Source organism: Chinchilla lanigera, unplaced genomic scaffold (genome assembly GCF_000276665.1).
Source record: "Chinchilla lanigera isolate Chin_1 unplaced genomic scaffold, ChiLan1.0 scaffold00012, whole genome shotgun sequence".
Classification (NCBI taxonomy): Eukaryota; Metazoa; Chordata; class Mammalia; order Rodentia; family Chinchillidae; genus Chinchilla; species Chinchilla lanigera.
In genome coordinates this window covers 21,359,018-21,378,792 of record NW_004955413.1, presented here as the reverse complement: position 1 = coordinate 21,378,792, position 19,775 = coordinate 21,359,018, and the positions used below count along the sequence as shown (strand labels likewise).

General features: G+C 36.1%; 1 protein-coding gene across 1 annotated transcript in view; it reads left to right on the top strand.

Moving 5' to 3' along the window:
• The window catches only part of Itpr2 (inositol 1,4,5-trisphosphate receptor, type 2), a gene marked incomplete in the record, with an annotated part of 429,938 nt that overhangs the window by 340,818 nt on the left and 69,345 nt on the right, over window positions 1-19,775 (top strand). Inside the window, 2 exon segments of the mRNA XM_013511399.1 lie at window positions 1,981-2,106; window positions 12,162-12,337. Coding sequence (XP_013366853.1) covers window positions 1,981-2,106; window positions 12,162-12,337 — 302 coding nt within the window.

Genomic DNA, 19,775 nt, shown 5'->3' with positions numbered 1-19,775 from the left:
AAAAATGGTCCATCCTTCCAGTGTTCTAGGAACTTTAACGACTATCATTTAGAAATTTGAGTGCAGCTTGAGAAACACCATCTTTGGATATAAGATTGCAGCATGCATTTTCGGCTTTCTTAGCAGAATGTTTGAAAAAATTCAAGAGAGAAATTACTGTCCCTTAGCATTTTATCATATAGAACCTATGAAATTTAGTGAAAATTTGGGCTGTCCAAATAAATATAAAGGCTCATAATTTTATTTAGGAAGTCTGAAAAACATACATTTGTGTTGACACCCTCCCCCCAAAAGCAAATTGAATAATGAAGTAGTGCTCTGCAATCTGTGCTTTTTTTTGGAAAATATTTTGTTATTTATCAAGAAATAAATCTTAAAGTTATTTCCACTGTACATTTACTTGAATATTTGAAAACAGCTTATTATGAGGTTATAGGCAACTCTAATTCATTTGGTGGATGTACAGTGAGGACTTGTTATTATAAATATAGGTATCAGCATCTTCTAATTTTCTCTTATTAGTCTGCTTTCTAAAAATGAGAGAAATAATGGAGATGTAGATATTTATCATTTATTATTCATTAGCCAAATGCCATGGCTAATTGTAACCTCTTCCAATGAGAAATATTCCACTCCAAGAGAAATATACTAAAGAGTGCAGTTTGTAAATAGACAGAAGACTCTAAATTGAGATTCAGAGGGCGTATCTGTTATGGCTTAGATCTAAAATATCCCTGAAATCTCTTCTGTTCGGAGATGGGGCCTGGCTGGAGGCAGGTCATTTGGGGAGTGATCTAGAAGGATGTATTCTTCTCCCTAGCTCCTCCCTTCTCTCTCTGCTTCCTGGCTGCCCTGGGCAAATGAGCTTTTCTCCGTTATGCCCTTACACATGCATTTCTGCCTTGGAGCCAGCCAACCATGGACTAAACCCACTGGAACCTGTGAGCCAAATAAAACTCTCCTCCTTTAATTGTGGATGTCAGATATTTTTTTTCCCAGTGACTAATACAATATCCAAAAAATTTATCACTTTATTTGGAATCAGTATGCTGCCCCCTCCCCTTTAATGGCAACATTTTAATACTGATGTTAAAATATGAAGAGTTAGAGAATAAAGGAAACCTAAAGAAGTCATGTGTGTGCCAAGGGCAGGCTGATAACCTTGGCTCCTATTAGAACCGATATGCACTACACATCTGTTTACTTATTTAGGAGAGGTGGAAGGAACTGATTTTTAGTTTATATAAATTATGGTAAGTATATGCATTTACTAATTTATTTCTGATAACAGACATGGAGTCCCTCTTCTGTAAATATCAGAAATGCCTCTCCCACTTACTGATAATTCTTATTGGAAGTTTCATTTTCTTCTGCTGCTTAAACCCAACACATTATTAAGAAGCGTTGCATTTTAGAATGTAGATACTATTATAAATCACTAATTCTCTGTAAATATAATTATGCCCCAATGTTAAGTTTCAGAGTTTAAGGTAACGATGACTGTGTTGTAAAATTTTTCATTAGAGATAGTTCTGTGCTAGAGGCTTTAATTTTTTAATTTGACTTTTGAGTCACGACAGTGAGAACAGTTCTCAGTGTTGCCAGATTGTAGAGGAATGTGTACCATTCCATTAAAAAGGGCAGTAGTTGCCTGCTAAACTGCTCTTCCTCTAATCTGCTCCAGGGATCGACCAGAGAGGTTTATTACAGAACTACCTTTTCTGACTGCTCTCAAAGTTGCCAAACTACTCACCTTCTACAGCAATTTAAGTATAAACTACCTAAAGGATGAAACAAGGAATCAGACATAACCTGCTATGGTCCTGATAATTTTTAATAAACTTTCTAAAATAAATCATAGCCAGTGCTTTTACCACAGTGGTTTACAAACTGCATTTAGTGTTATGTTATTTCAGTAAGGCTCATGCATTGGACTAATTTTATATTCTGTTCTGTTCCTTTGCTCTTTTTGCTTCCTAGACAACCCTGCTCTGTTCTGGTTCTCGAGGCATATCTCCCTCTGGGGCAGCATCTCCTTCAACCTAGCTGTGTTCATCAATCTGGCCGTGGCTCTCTTCTACCCATTTGGGGATGATGGAGATGAAGGCAAGTACTGTCTCTCTTCAAATGAGAAGTGTCTTAACATTCTAAAAATTGTAAAGGAATCTAAATGAATTCCCTAACTGTGCAGAACTGTGAAATCAATACAGTTTAATTCTTGCTAAATAGATTTTTCTATATTTATTGAAAATGAACTATGATAGTAGTAATGTAGACAAAAAACTTTGGAAAATAGAAGTGGACTTTTATAAAAAGTTCATATGCAGGATAGCCCTTAGAAGTATAATATATATTAGCAAATAAAGTAATGAAAAGTTGTTATATCTGCCTAATTACTGTAACCCAAAATATTTTCTATTGTTTTATCTTAATATGTACAGCATAAGACAGAATATAATAATATAGAATAAAGATATTAACCCTGAACTTATTACGATTAAGCTAATAATACATGAGGGTTTACAAAAGCAAAAACAAGAGAAATTACAACATTGTAATTAAAATGGAAAATACAGTAGAAATATGCTGGAGGGTAGGACTTTGAGAAATAAGTTTGGATAAAGTTCGGCAAAGTACATGGAAAAATATGTTACAGGTCTGGGATCCCACCAGGTAAGTTATTTTGTAATGGATATGGAATAAATGGGAGAAAACAGGACAGAAATCAGAATAACCATAAGATGCATTTCATTTTATTAAGTCATGTTAGTGTTATATGATGGTGGGTTTATGTGGGAAATAAGATATATGTGCATTTATCATATCTTAATTTTAATCCCCCTCCCTCTTCTCTCCCCACTCCCCAGTGGTCCACATTCCTGTTTCCAGAACTCTACCTTCTGGTTTCCTGTCCTCTCTTTCATTTTAATTACTTATTTATTAATTTCATATATGTTTTAGGTTCCTCATATAAGAGAAAACATGTAGTATTTAACTTTGTGACCCTGACTAATTTCATCCAACCTGATAGTTTCTGGTTCCATCTGTTTTCATGCAGATGACATGATTGTATTCTCTGTATGGCTGAGTAATAGTCCACTGTGTATATATACCATATTTTCTTTATCCATTCATCTGATGATGGGCATCTAGGCTGTTTCCACAGCTTAGCTATTGTAACTTGTGCTATTGTAACATGAGTGTGTGTTTGATTTCAAGCTATACTGTAAAGCCATAGTAACAAAAATAGCATGGTTCTGGCACCAAAACAGAAATGTAGACCAGTAGGATATAATAGAAGACATAGAAACAAACCCAAGCACCAACAGCCATCTTCTTTTTGACAAAGGGGCCAAAAACATATGCTGGACAGAAAAAGAAGTCTGTTTAACAAATGATAGTAAGAAAAATGGAGAACCACATACAGAAAATTGAAACCAGATCCTTATCTCTTTCCTTGTATTAAAATCAAATCAAAATGAATCAAGACTTAGATATAAAACCAGAAATATTAAAGCTGCTGGAAAACAACATAAGGGAAACACTTCAAGCTGTCAGCACAAAGACCTCAACAGGGCTCTAAAACTGCAGGAAATGGTATCAAGAATCAACAAATGAGACTATATCAAATTAAAAAGCTTCTGTACAACAAAGTAAACAAGAGTCAAAGTGAAGACAGTCCACTAAATGGGAGAAAATCTTTGCTAGTTACCCTTCTGATAAAGGATTAATATCTAGAATATATAAAGAACATTTAAAAAGCAAACATAAATCCAATAAGGAATTTGGGCAAACAAACTGAATAGATACTTCTCAAAAGAACTGCATATGGTCAAAAAGTATATGAAAAAAATATTTGACTCTGGATAAATGCAAATTAAGAGTACATTTAGATTCCATCTCACCCCAGTCAGAATATCGTTCATCATGAATACAAAAAACAACAAAAGCTGGCGAGACTGCAGGGATAAAGGAAAGCCCTCCTACTTTGTTAGTGGGAATGTAAATTAGGACAGCCACTATGAAAATCAAGATGGAGATTCTTCAAAAGACCAAACATAGAGTGCTTTTGCATCTTATCTGTTAATAGGATTGTTGTGAAGATTTAATGAGATTCTAGAGATGAAGCATTTAGATAGGATAATGCCGTAGCCACTGGATACAGTTTAGTGGTTATTGTTACAAGGTAAATATTCATATTACCAGGGGAAGCCTCTGGTATAAGGAGAGCAACAGGTATTGAAGCCTGTTTCAACTGAACTGGAGGTGTGTAGGAAAAGACATGGAGGTCTGAGAGTAGTCTACTCTGTTCCAAGTGCATGGTGGGTAATGTAGATATCAAAGTCTTCACCTTGCACTGTAGTGAAGTGATCATGAATACAGTTTGCTGTTCTGGGGAAGGCTTGCCAATGATAGAAGATTATTTGGCAATGGAATGGATGAGTGAATGAAAGAGCAGTAAAAAACATAGCAAACATTGGTTTCTCCATTGTGCTCAAGGAAATGGAAGCAACTTCCTCTTTCCTGTGTTTAGTCTTCCTTTAGTGATGAACTCCTGGCCCAGGGAATGTAACTCTTGTGAGGAGAAAAGTCCAGCGTGAAATGATAAGGGACTATCATCTGCTTGAAGAATGTGGAGGATAGATTACAGAGTCCTAGTTAATAGAAACATAAAGTCTTCAGAGATGGAGGCCATTTTGGAAATCATTGAATATCAAACCTTCGTTTGACAGATGAAGAGATGGCAGTCTAGCGATGCCTAAAATGGCAGACCTCTGAGGAGAAGGCTAACCCTTTTGTGTCAAACCTAAGACATTCCTCCATTGATAACTGAGTGGAAGCTTAGATAGCAGGTACCCCTTTACAGAGGACCTAATTTTCCCCGGATTCCTTTCCATGGTATCCCTTACCTGACCACAGAGTCATGTATAACTTCTGCTGCCACCAATTACACACAAAATACAGTGGTGACAGGAAATGCCATCCCTCTGGACAGTGGCTCTTTACTTACTATTTTTATTACTAGCCTGACTAATAATAATTATAACAGCATCTGTTTTCATGCAGATAACATGATTGTATTGATAATAATTGATAACAGCAGCAGCTGGTGCTGCTTATCGGTTAGGTTGGCCCAGGCAAAATGATGAACCCTTCACATACATAATTTTACTTCACTGCCTGACCACCTGTAAAGTGAGGCCTTCCTTCTAGTACCATTCCACCATCTGATAAAGAAGTTGAGGTTTAAATTTTGCCCAATAACTCATTAAGTACTCATTTTAATGAGCTCACTGGATGTTGCTGATGTAAGGTTTCAAGAACACATGGCTAGGAGCGTTTGGAGTAGTTCTCCTGCTTCCAAATGATACAGGACCAAAAACACAAGACTAGAAAACATGATGCTCTGCCATCAATGCAGATGAGGCTTTACTCTTATAGGAGACCTCTTGAATAGGAGTTATCAGTAGTGACCAAGGCAGGGGTTTAATCTTAGGGCATCTGAGTGTAGGTGTCCTGCATGGGAAGAAGGGTAGGCATGAGCTGCTACATTGGCAGTATGGAACTCCAAGATGTGTCTGGATTGTGCATATAGTTTTGCATGAATTATTTGATTGTAACTCCATGAATAAAGCTAAAATTTTCTTCAGTGTGAACCCAGCATCCAAACCTCAGCTTCACACTAGGAAAGCTGAAGGAACAAGGTCAAGACCGGCAAATACATTTGGCCATCAGAACTGTCTGGAGAAGGAAAATTCTGTGCTAGTGATGGAAAAGCCTTTAATATGGGAATTGTTTTTTCAAAGAAGCTGAAAGAGTACTCTCTAGGAGCACTTTGAAGTCATTTAAGGATGGGCTACAAGACTAAAATTCCTCTAAAAAATGATAGGAACATGTAAGAACACAGGATCCAACTTGAAAGGCTTCCCAATAGCCAAATCTGAGAAAGTTTTGAGAACAAAAAATATTGACAGGAATGCGTTATGACTCAGAATAAAATAAGAGTTCAGAAATCCACACTGACAGTGAGAAGAGCAAGCTCTTCTGTATAATAGTATTCTAATTAATAAAATGTAGAAAGAGTGATAGAAATAGTATGTCACTGTTAAAACAAATATCATAGTAGTAAGAATTATGGATGGAGGCTAAAATTAAGGTATGACTATGTTGTGAAAAAATATGGTGAAAAATAGGAGGTCGACACAGTCTTAAAGTATGTCTTCCACAACACCCTTCCTAATTACAAAAGTAACTTCAAAGTGAAGTCACTTCAAGTAATCAACCTTACTGTTGGCAGTAATGAGACAAAGCGGTGTCATGTGTCCCTGACATGGTGTGCTGAGGAAGACATAACATAATTTGCCTTTGTTGTACACAGTGAATTGCTTTGTATGGTCTCATCTGAGATAATTGGTGTAAGGATCTTGACTTTTTTGTATTTGGAAACCCATAAAAATGGAAACATGAAAAAAAACATACTTTGCCAAAAACGATGAATAAACAGGAAATTTCAGACAAACCCCATCTAGGGAACATTCTATGTAACAGTTACTTCTCCAAGGTATCAAGCTCATGAATGGCAGATTGAAGAACTGCCCAAATTGAGAGACTAAAGAGACATGATCACGAAATGAAGTGTGTGGTGCTAGCCCAGGAGGTAGACGTTAACTGGACGGTTGATGGTTGGTGAACTTTGGTCAGATTAGATAAACATGGCCTACGGATGCGAATTTCCTGATATTGATCACTGTAATGTGATTATGTAAGATGTTGGTATTTAAGAAATCTAGGTGAAGGGTATATGGAATTTTTGTTATTTTTGCAACTAGTACATAAGTCTTGAAGATTTCTGAAAATATGTTTAAAAAGAAAAAATAAATATAAGGATTCTGTTGAACAATGAGGTACACAATTCTGAGTATAGGAGTTGGTGATTGTCTTAGTGACTATTCTCTCATTGCTGAGACAAAATACCTGACAGCCTAAATTAAGGAAGGAAAGGTTTATTTAGTTCACAGTTTGTGGAGGTTTCAGTCTGTGATCAGCTGGCTCCAAGGCAGGGTGGCAAAAGCATAAAAGGGGGGAAACAAGCCTCTTTCCTTCCCTTATGCTGTATGCAGGCTACCCACCCACACCCATACCATCTCTGGACCCTCCTCTTCCACAAGCTGAGGATGTTTACAAAGTATGGACCTCTGCCCCCTGCTGAATCACTTAGTTGAACTTTTAAACTTCTCAAGTTGACACTATGAACAACATCCTAGAACAGGAAGGGTGTGTCCTTTTCACCCCTGGATATAGAACTACTAAGTTTAAGCTTCTAGACTCAAGTTGATACAATGTATGAACCACAAGGATGATAAAATCACTTGATAAATCTTGGAGCAATGCAAAAATCTCTGGCTAACACATGCCACCCTTTCTAACCCTAGACCCTAAGGGCGTGGGCTGTATATGCTTCTTCCAGGTATACTTTCCAGCCCAATAACACCTGAGCCACTAGGAATTTCTTGTGCCCAAATGTCTGAGTTCCACTTGGGTTACAGTATTAACTGAGAGAATAGTGTCCCCACATCAGCCAGATGTATAATATGTATGCTGGATAATAATTTATACATATATAATATGTGTGCTGTATAATAATAATTTTTTTAAAAAGATATTTTAGAGGAAGCTAGTTCTCAGAGGACTGATTTGGAGAGCCCCTCCAGCTCTGTACTACAGACAGTAGATCCTTTCCTTCCTTACCGAGGTGTACAGCAGCTGTTGATGCTGAGGAGCCTCCAAAGGATTGCCATGCCAACTGTCTGCCCTGGGTGTCACTTGGCAAAAGCAGGCTAATCAGTGGAGAAAAGTGACACAATTGGAATTTCTTACACAAAGATAATAAATGCTTTGTAAAAATACGTTTTCAAATTTGGGGTGTAATTCTTTTTCCCCACATGTGCTTTATGTTAAAGAAAATAAGTTCCTTCAAGATGATTTCAATTCAGTAACTTAGTGAGCATTGATGGGGTCTCACTAAGTGCGGGGCATCCTGCTAGGCCCCAGTGATCCAAAGATTAGTGAAGCTGTCCTTGTCCTCAAGAAGCTCATGGTTTGGGTAGAGGACAAAGAAATGAGGAAGGTACAAGAGTAAGGACCACCCGGGACCTTATGGATGGGTGCTTGTTTTAGCTGGACCCAGGTGGAGGAAACAGGAGAGTCTTAGGAGGCAGTGGGGGAGGCACAGGAATGGGGAGAGACAGCGAAGAAATAGCATTTTCTAAATGATAGACAAATCAGCATGAGGTAGACAGCAGAGTTTGATTATGTGAACTGAAATTTCCAGTTTGGCTGTCTGAATTTTCCTTTATATAAGGGAACTTCCTACTTTCTTATATTTAAAAATGTATGGAAAAATTTCTAAAACTATCTTTCCATCATAAATATAATAGATGCTTCTTACAGAAAATTGGTAAAAAAAAAAAAAAAAGATTAAGAAGAGGAAAATGTTTTCCCTTATTGGATAAACATTGGTTCTGAAAACCTGTGTTGTTTGTTCTGGGGTTTTTCAGAGAGATTTTAATTTCTTTTTTTAGCATTGAATTTTTAGATCACACCCAATACGATCATTCTTACAGAAGAGAATTACAGATATCATTGTCAATTGATAGTCTTTTAAAATAGATTTTAGGTTTATGTATTCATTCCACAGGTATATTTAGCATTAAACTATGTGCAAGATACTGTGATCCACATACTTTGGGTTCTTTCTACAAAGGGAACAAACTCCAGTTTGAAGTGCCTGGGTATAATTTCGTGTATAATCAAGAGGAAATCTCAGCAAGCCAGATAATGTTGGGGAAGAATTAAGACATGATTAGTTTAGCAGGCACCAGTGATAAAGCACAGTGTGAGTATCTGTACCTAATCTGACACCTTTGGAATGTCTCACCTACTTGTAAATTATACTGAAGAGTCACATCACTGGCAGAAAGTTGTTAAATGTGCCTTGAAGATACTGGTAGATTTACCGGGCAGTTAATAAAGGAAGCTCCACAACTTTGAGAATTTGTGAAAAGAGAATTAGTTATTTACCCAAAGTGAATCTACACAACATACTTTTGTTTATTTACTTAATAGATAAACATCACTATAAGATAGATCCTATGACTTGCCCAGACATGACCTTCACCCTTACAGAATTTATTTTCTGATGGAGGGCCAAGTCCCAGCAAGAATGAGAAATACGGAAGGCATTTTTCTCTCTCTGGCTCTTTGAGACCTATGAAGCCAAGGTAGTTTGTGGTTAGGCTGTATTTTGGTAGACATAGAATGCGTTCAAGCCAACATCAAAATTATCATGAATAGATTTGCATTTTGTCATATCTCTGTCATCTCTCTTCTTAATATTTAATTTAAAAGATGTATCAGTCCATTTTGTGTTGCTATAACACAATATCACATAGTTTATTCTTAAAGAAGAAGTTTATTTGTCTCATGGAAGCTGAAAGTCTGGATTGAGTAGCCCCACCTGTACAGCCCCTGGTAAGGCCCCTTCTGAGTTTATTACAATGTGATGGAAAGTAGAAAAGGAAGTAGCTGGGTGGAGAAGGGACCGTGCAGGTGGGATGGCTTTAGGTTGCAACAGCCTGCTCTTAAGGGAACTAGCTGTGTTCTGTGGTAACTGCATCAATCCCTTCCCAAGGGTAGAACTCCTCCACCCTAATGGCTTTGAGAAAGACCCTTCCTTGTAAAGATTCTACCACCCCAACACTGTCACATTGGGGTCATATGACTCTAGCATGTGAAGTTTAGAGGGACATACTCAAATGATAGCCAAACTATAGCAAGGGAAAACATGAGAATAAATATTTCAAAGTAAACCTGTCTAAATTGCATTCAATGTTTGTTTTTTTATTTGTTGTAAACAAGTGACAAAATCTTTTTTTGAGATTTATTATGGTACAACTCACTATGAACTAAGGTCTATACAGAATTCGTTAAATGAAAATAGGTAACCCCAGGGTTTTGATGATAATACACAGGCTCTGCACCTCAAAGCACTCAAAGTGTTTTGTATCCAGAACTACATTTTAGAAAGAATAAAAATAGGCGTGGCCCAAAGAATAAGAATTACTCCGGAATATTTGTCCAAGGAAGCCGTGGAAAATATCCATTTTGTTTCCCCTGTGACTGTATCACCCTGTAGACCTATTTTGAGGTCCCAGAGCCGATTCAGTCAGCCCAAATATATTTCCCCTAATCCACTCTGCAGACACAGCACACATGACCTTCAGAGGGAGATCAAAGAGTGATTCCTTGATTTTGCATGTCCTTGCAAATGGCATTGAATTGTACATCTTTTATCTTTTTGAGATGAAATAATTTTATGTCACAGTTGTCTTTAAAGCAACACAACTATTTTCTTCATATAATAGTATTAATGTACGTATACTTTCTAGAAAATTATTATATAGACCTTCTCAAAGAAAAACGTAGCCCATTTTGTGATCTCAGGGAAGGTGCTTGGAAAAAATATATCTGGACCAATTTCTAATGATTTAATAACTCAGTACATTTTTTCACAATTTGAGCTGGCTTTTGTATACATACATTCATACAGATACACATAGATTAAATTGTTAAAGTGTATATTATTTTATAAAGACTACCTACTGGTTTTCCCCCAAAAGAAAACCTAACTGGAAAATAAGCCCTTGCATGATTTTTCAGGATGCTGGTAATATAAGGCTTAACCCCCAAATAAGTCCCAGTTAAGATGGTCAGCCAGAGAGATGCATTTAGTACGTCCATTGCAACACAGAATGGATGGATTGAATTGTAAAATTACATTAATATAAAATTAAATATAAATATTATTGACATTAATGCTTAAAATAAATGATAATAGTAATTATTTGCAAATACCCAAGTGTGTGCCTTTGGAACAGAGATAAATGCCTATGCAAACAGATGCACCCAAGACTTATTGCCGAATGACCGAGTACAGACACAAAACCTGAGTATCGTGTGCACTTGTTAATGGATGGATGCGTTCGTGTCTACTATAAATCTTCACAATAAAATATGTTGTGTGTTGTAACTGTCCCACTTAAGGCACTCTTGTGAAATAAAGGAATGTTTTTTGGATTGTGGTGCCCTCAGCTTATTGTCAGTTTTGTGTGGAAAATCATTCTTAACTGTCATCATTTTTATTGCCACTCCTGTCTTGAAAGTCTTCAATTAATGCTTGAGTGAATGGAAACTTCGTGAAGGCCCACCTGGAAGAGGTCGTGACTTGGGGAAGAATTCATGGGCTAGGCTCCCTGGCAATGGTGTTGCCAATGCACTACGAACGGGCTATGTGGACAGGAAGTGCTCCTTTAAGGAGACCCCTGTTGCTGGACAGGAGACATTGGGACCAGTGGTTCTATAGGAAATAGAGCTGCAGGAGATTCAGGTCAGAATTCAGGCCTTGGAGGGTTCAACAATGTTCCAGAAGATGATAACGTGACTGTATCTGAATAAATGCAGGTTTTGTACATGAATAAAAGTAATTTTATACATGAGTAACTGAATAAATGTAGATTGCTATACGTGAAAAAATAAGACATTCCCTGAAAATAAGCCCCATTTCATCTTTTGGAGCAAAACTTAATATAAAATCCAGTCTTATTTTCAGTGAAATATGGCAGGTATTCTACATGCTGGATTCTTCAGGGGAATCTACAGCATGGAAACTTGATGATAATAGAACAAGCCAGGGTATGAGTTCAATAAAAAAATAACTGATTTTATATGATTTAGTGATACCTCTAGTGGTCATTAATCAAATTTCGAACTAAGGTTCTCAAGCAAGATGCGTTTATCCAAAGTGCTCAGCATATCACTTCATCAGGGAGGAAAACACACAATTCTCAGACTTAATGGAAGGAATGGTGACTAGTGCGCATTCGAGGAGCCTAAAACTAATCACTGACTTTCTCAAAATGTAATAATGAGTAACGTATTCAAAGACATTTTCTCGAAATTAAAACAAAGTGCTAGAATGGGCTTGGTTTGAAATCCAATACATTATGGCTTGACTTGCTATAACGTACAAAGTAGAACTGTGGATATTTCAACACTTTTTGGTTTTGTTCTTTGTACAAATAAACTTTTCCTACATTTCACAGGCACACTTTCCCCGTTGTTCTCGGTCCTTCTTTGGATAGCGGTTGCCATCTGCACATCTGTGCTGTTTTTCTTCTCCAAGCCTGTGGGCATCCGGCCATTTCTTGTGTCAGTAATGCTCAGATCAATATATACAATAGGTCTTGGGCCTACGTTAATACTTCTTGGTGCAGCAAACGTAAGTGCTTAGTTTATATTGCTATAGAATTAATTAAAGGTGTATGAAATATAAAAATATATGTGATATAAAAATAAATGTTTTCATCCTAGTACTCAAAGTGAATTCTGATTTTTTATGACTCTAAATAAATCAAGGTATAATTTGCACATATTTTATTTAATTTAGAAAAAAAGAAAAAGTGAGAAGTGAAAAGTTGGTATATTTGAGAAAGTGACATTTTGGGAATGACCCAGTTCTGCCATCAGTTTAACCTAATCCAGTTTTAATGTCTTCTGCACCCTATACCCACTGCTATTGACAAAAATGACGTCTAAGCCACTGTTAACTTCCTGTGATGACTTCTAAATCATGCAAGAATGACTGAATTATATTCAGTAGAATCTAAGAAGTACCTTTCATCAAGTGACTTAAAAGGGGCTACTTTAGGAGAAAGTAAGAAATGGGCCTCCTTTTCTGTGAACAAATTCTATAAACTTGTAAAAGGCATAGATGAGATTAATTTTTTTTTTTTTTTTTTTTTACCAAATTTAGAGAATGGAACACATTTTGAAGCTTTAGGTAAGTTTAGAATAAGTGAGCTAGAGTACTCTCAGAAGCAAGAGTGATAGTTATAGAAATAATTTTACCCAAGAAATAAAAATTTAAAGGTACTCTATGCCAACTTTATTCAAGGCAGAACCATAGAAGAATATAAAGAAAAAGTAGACTATCAGGTTGGTGAAACAGCAAACAGCAAATATCAGGTTGGTGAAACAAACAAATACACAAATAGTGTTCATAGAGCCTCTGAATAAAAGACTCTTTCCATTTATTTTACTGGGTTTCTGTTTCCCCCATGACCTTGTATGGTTCGTAATGTTATCATCTCACCATTTGATGTCTGGAACAGTATAGGTGCCCAGTAAATATTTCTTGAATAGATCAGCTAATCAGTGAATGAGTGAGCAAATGATTAGCTTTGTATTCTTACACATTTATAATGCCTTTCACATAATGTGGCAAATATTTACTGAAGATTAGTAAGTAGAGGAGCCAACCAAATTTTTAAGAATTATAAAGCTGAGTTAATATGGCCAATTCTCTTGTCTCTGTGTTTCTGGCTGCTTTTTTTATAACAGTTCTTTAAACATTTGACACAGTGTACTTGATAGCTTCTAATTAACTGGAATATTTAGGCAGCAAATTACCAGTTTTCCATTATTGTCAGTAAAAGGAAGTAAGGGGAGTTGAAAAATACGAATGTTTACATTTTGAGAATTTTATTACAGTAAAAGACACATTATTGCCGGGTGTGGTGGCACACACCTGAATCCCAGCACTTGGGAGGCTGAGGCAGGAGGATCACTGTGGATTTGAGGCCAGCCTGGGCTCCAAAGTGAGTTTGAGGCCAGCCTCAGCTGCATAGTGAAGCCCTGTCTCAAAAAGACAGAGAGAGAGAGAGAGAGAGAGAGAGAGAGAGAGAGAGAGAGAGAGAGAGGAACAGAACAGAAAAAAAGATACTGTTCATCCCTCTCAAAAGACCCCCCAACACACTTTGAAAGAGTACCTTTAGTTATGCTGACCTGGTTCCCTTGATGTCCTGAATTGATTCAAAATATTTGCCTTCCATGGTCATTTTGCCTTTGGGGAGGAGCTAAAAGTCACACAGTGCCAGATCTGGTGAACAAGGTGGATGAGGACACCGGAACATTGAATATTTGTACCAGCCTACCTTTCTGTTGGATGGTACTCAGCAGCACCATTCACTGGATTTTTGATCACACCTCCTAACGATATCAAAGAGTGTTTCCAGAACTGTTTCAGAAAATCACAAGAATTACGAGATAATAAGTGAGAGGGACTATTTGAGGGAAATTAATGGCAGTGTGCCTTCACTGTAATAACTCTTATTTAAACATTCACTGTATATTTTGATCACCTCTTGTATTCTGTACGTATAAAGAAATCTATGAGTAATGAGTTTTAAAGTCCCAAGTGTACCATCTCTTGAGGGTAGATATTGTCACATTCGTATATGTAACTCTTCCCTCCTTGCTCCATCTCCAATATCCTCTACCTTGGTACCTGGCCCTGGTTGTTCATAGGTGTTTACATGGATGCAACATTCAATGCCTTGGAAACAAGCTAATTCCCAGTATTACCAACAAAACTAGCTGGAGAATCTTCATGAATGTATCAAAATTTATCTAAAGCTACGTATTTGACTTGTTTTTTCTTTAAAAATACGTTGACTATGAAATCGTATTACTTGAAGAAGCAAATATTTGTCATAAACCAGTAACTGGCTCTCAATGAGACATTAATACAAGTGAAAAAAATCTAGGTTTGATAAAGTGAAATAATAGATAGATAGAGTTGGTTAAAAAAAAAATTCACTGGGCTTCTATTATATAATACAATAGGTACTAAAAATACCAAGTAGTAGTGATATAGTGCTTACCATGCAGAAGTTTATGTGGCAGACTCACAAATTTGCATTTTGGAACAAGAATGTAGAGCTAAAGAATAACATTTTTACACCTTCTGGTGTACATCAAAACCATTTGGAATATTTTTCCTTTTTCCCTCCTCAGCCAGGTAAAAAGGTAATTTCTACTTGATTTGGTGAGAAAAATTCTACTACAAAAAATGAAAGGCAATATTTATACTTTACTTTCTTTATAGAAAATAAACATTTTTTTTGTTTGTTTTTTGATTTTTGTTTTTTTTCCGGTACCGGGAATCAAACTCACGACCTTGTGCTTGCCAGGCAGGCGCTGTGCCGCTGAGCTAAATCCCCAGCTCCCAGAAAATAAACATGTTGACATAGCCATCTTATTAACTACATGAATCTATAGGTACTCTCATAACATTCATGATGTAAAACATGTTCATACAGCCTAATAAGTTATCACATCTACTGCTCCCGGGCATTTTCACCAAAGAATCAACATTGATTTTGGACAAATCCAATGGAATAACAGTGATTTTGATACTGTAGCTATTGATAGAAAGCTTTTATCTATAATTTTAATATTATATGAGCTAACAAAATGTTTCAGTGAAGCTCTTTATAAAATTATCGATAGTTCATCATTACTCGGGAGGCAGAAAAAAGTAAATAAATGAAACTATAAATCAGTTTTGTTGTTTAGTTTTAGATTTTAATATACTTTCTTAATTTACAGTTAGATGTTTGCATTTTTAACTGGTGAAACTATAAGTACTCAATGTTATAGGTGTCAGAAACAGGAAAAACAAAAGATATCCACCTGACAGTTTAGCCTTACTGAGAATCAGAATTCTAGACTTTAGGCAAATCAACAAACCCTGAAAATTGTAGTGGCTCATCAGTCCTCACCAAGCTTTTGAGATCAGTTGAGAAAGTTAATGTAAAAGATCTAGTAAAGAGCAGCGACAGTGATAGTGATACAACGGTAATAGCGGCCACCATTCACCAACTACAGCTAATATGTGAGGCATGATTTAATTGCAAAGTATTGCACTCATGACAGCAAAATGTTTGTAGTTTGGTTCACAGAGAGTTCTTTGTTTTTGAACTCTAACTTCTAAAATGTTAAATTGACACGGTCTTTCTCTCGGGAAAGGAATTGAGCAGGAGGATAAACCTCAGCTTGGGTGCTGGACACTTAATGTTATCAGTTTCTCCTTATCATACTACTGCATTTTTATCATCATTCATTTGTAAAAACTGAAGTTTTGTGTAGATTTCATCCTGTTTATCTTGTCATCAGAGTTGTCTCCATACTTGAGGTGTTTCAAAAATTCAACTTTTTTCTCTGTTATAAAATACATTTTAACTTCAGTATGGTTTTCTTCTCATCCACCATACTTCATTTTTAGTAAATGCTAATAGAAATTAATATATTGTTCTGATAAATGTAATGACATATTTTATAAATTTGAGGTAATTTAGTATTTTTCAGACCATTAAAATCATTTGTAGGCCTTATTTTAATAACTGTAATATTTTTAGTTTTGTGGAAGTATTATATAACATGCCTACCCAATCCATTTATTTTTGTCATTTTTTAGAATTTTTTACAGTAAATAATAATACGGTAAATAGTAACAAAAGATCTTTTGTTGTCGTTTGCTTCTTTGTTGTGGTGCTGGGGTTTGAACCCAGGTCTTCACTCATGCTGCGCAAGAGCTCTGTCACTAAACTACACCGCCATCCCTACAATAAAAGATCATTCTACATCTTCTAAACATTTCCAACCTGTAGTGTTTTTTCCTTTTCTAAAGTGCATGGAAATGTGTAATTTACTTAATGGTATTTGTACATTATATGTCTTTCTTACAGTAATTTATAATGTGAAAATATTTACTTTTATTTGAACCCATCTCACCATTTTACAGAGGAGAAGAGCAAATAGCTAGTTACAATAAAGAACAGTGTCAAAAGTGAATAGCATTGTGTCTTTAGTTACTTACCTATAGTTAGTTTTCTGGGTGACCTCATGTTCCTGCTGATCTATAAGGTTCAGTCTCACTAAACGTTTACTTAACATACAAATTCAAGTATATATTCTGAGTGAAAACTTCCATAGCCTTTCTCCCTCATACACACAGTACACACAGATGCACGGTTTTTTGTATTATTTCATATTGTCACGCAGTGCCCCAACTAATTCTAACACTCAGCCGCAGAAACGCAAAATGGCCCCAGTGCTGTTATTGAATTTAGTGAGACACGTTACTGTCTATGTATTGGAATTTTTTTTTTTTTGCAATTTCAAGTATTTCCAGGGTGATTTCTCTGCTTGCAAATTCTGCCTTACCTATTGACTTTGAGATCTTAACCTGCCCTCAATGTAACATGACTGAAATAAGATTTTTAAATACAGTCATCTCATTTTCCAGGAGAAGGTTGATTAAAATATAGTAAAGTAGTTGAAGGTAGTAAATTCAATTTTGCCTTTCAGTACATAAGTAAAGTCTTTTTATTTCATTTTAGTATTTATTCATGGAAAATAAATAATGTTTTCTCATAGGAATTATTTAAGAGGGGTTAGAATCCCTGATCGACAATAGAGTCCTAAATCGGACCAATAAAACAACAAAAAGACAAAGAGATAGCTGCTATTCTTTCTGCGATTGTGTAAATTTAAAGAACATCACGTAGAATTCTACACCTGTAAGGCACTTTAATTCTAGCCAACTCATTGAAAAACCACACTCCTATAGAGGAAGGAGATGAACCAAAGCAGCGAACGTGACCACAAAGCCATGACAGCGCCTCCTGTGGCCGACTTCTAATCCAGTGTTTTTGTCTACCATCTTGCTCTGATAAAGTCCTACAGTTATATTCACAAACCAAAGTGTATATGAAGACATTACTTAACTTTATCATTTATTTACCTAGTTAAAATTAATGATCTTCATTAGCATACAGACCTATTGGTAAATCATCTGCAGGGTGTATCCCATTTAAAAGATGGTCAAGAAAACTTATTTTGGTGCTGTTTCTCCGGCCTCCTCATTCTCCCCTGTGATGACACAGTTCAAGCCATCACCTATATGGGTAGCTATGAAGAATAAATGAAGAAATGAAAAAATGTACATGGAACAGTTATGCTCATTTGTATTGGCGTTTGTGTGCTGGTAGAGGGTTCTTTCGACATCAGCTCAGAAGCACGTGGCCTTTAGCCACCTTGCCACACCCTCTACTAATTGTTGTCCACCTGGCCCTTTGCCACAGAAATGAGTACTTACGTAATAGTATGGACAAGTGAGAGACTGGTTAGCTGACATCCTCTAAGTCTAACCATGAGAAAGAAGAATGTTTTTTCCAGCTTCCTCAGTTCCGTATTAATTATTTCCAGATTACATCCCAGTGATACAGCAAAACAATTTATAAATTTCATGATGCCAGATAAACCACATTTCAGCTTCTTTCTTACCCAAATCATTATTGAACTTATCTCTCTTTTGTACAAACACTTAAAAGTAAAGACAAGAGTTTCCGATCTCAGAAAAATTAGATGGATGTCACTGTCGAGTAAACTCTACTTCCACATACGGACTTGGTCTGGAGGACAGAAACGTACTCTTCAAGCTCAAGAGAAGGGATCAAAAGCTGACACCAAACTCTGAAAATGAGTAAAGAAAATCTGTGTTTCATGTGAAAAATCAGAGTGCTTTTACACAGACCTAAGTCCTTGCTTTTGCATTGAGAACGGAAATGCATCGCTCTTTTTAAGAATTTGAATTCTATGTATTTTTTAAGTTTTTCCTGTGCATATGGGACTTATAAATCATTTAGTTTTTTGCAAATCAATTTAGAGAATTGGAAATCAGGAAGCAACATATAAATAGCTTATCTTGATCACAGTCATTCTCCTGAGAAGTCATGATTCCAATTTGTAACTTTATACTTTATAGAACTTACTTTTGTATGACAGTGACGAACAGTAGTAGGTGAATCAAAATAAACAGTGTAAAGTGAAATGTCAGTCACTCCAAACAATTTAAAGAGCAAAATACAGAATACTTTTTTGCCTTCCTGTTTCAAGCCATTTTCGTGGATGTTTCTTACCCAACACTTCCTATGGGTCAGCACCTTGTATATATTTCTTGAGTTTTTAAGTAATGGCTTCTTATGATATCAAACTTGCTCTTGAACAATAAGTAAAGACGTCTGCTATACTGTAGACTTAGTAATAGTGTGAACTACCGATGACAAAACATTAACTGGTTAAATAAAGCTTTCTATTCGACATTATTGAAATATTAAACAAAATGATGAAAGAAGTAATGACATCAATTATTCAGAGGAGTTTTTCAGCTGGGAGAAAAGTTCAGAAATTGGCTGTGTTGTTGGCCTATTGGCTTTTCACAACATGAAGTCAAACCCATTTACCATTGCATCTGTATTGATTTGGACTCCAGGATGTTGAAGGGAGAGTTTTTCTCCCCTCTCAAATTTCGCATCTGCCTCAGACTATCATGTTGTTTCTTGTGTTATTTGAAATTATAAGGTGTTTTTGTTCAACAGAAAATCAGCAGTGCTACAAAAAGCAACTGTTTTCCCAGTGTTGTACTTGGACACTTAGAAACAGATATGATTCCATTAGATAAGGGGTGACCCAAGAAATGATGCAGAACTGTGAGCATTTAAAAATCTGTTATTCTTTCCTTGATGACTAAAAGGCAAAACTGGCTTTTACCTTATAAGTAATACAGAAATACTAAAGCCAAATAGATGGTACTGAATTTACATTAATTGCTGCTTTTAGAAATCATTGCATAGATCATCATTACTATAAAAGTATCTCAATATAAATTTCTACATTACAATGTTATGCCGCATAAGGCAATACTAAGTATAGGCTGAGTATAAATACACTACATGGCCAGAAAAATAATGAGCATTCCAAAATGTTTATTGAATAATTAGCAGATGTATGGCTTAGGAAATAAGTATATGCAT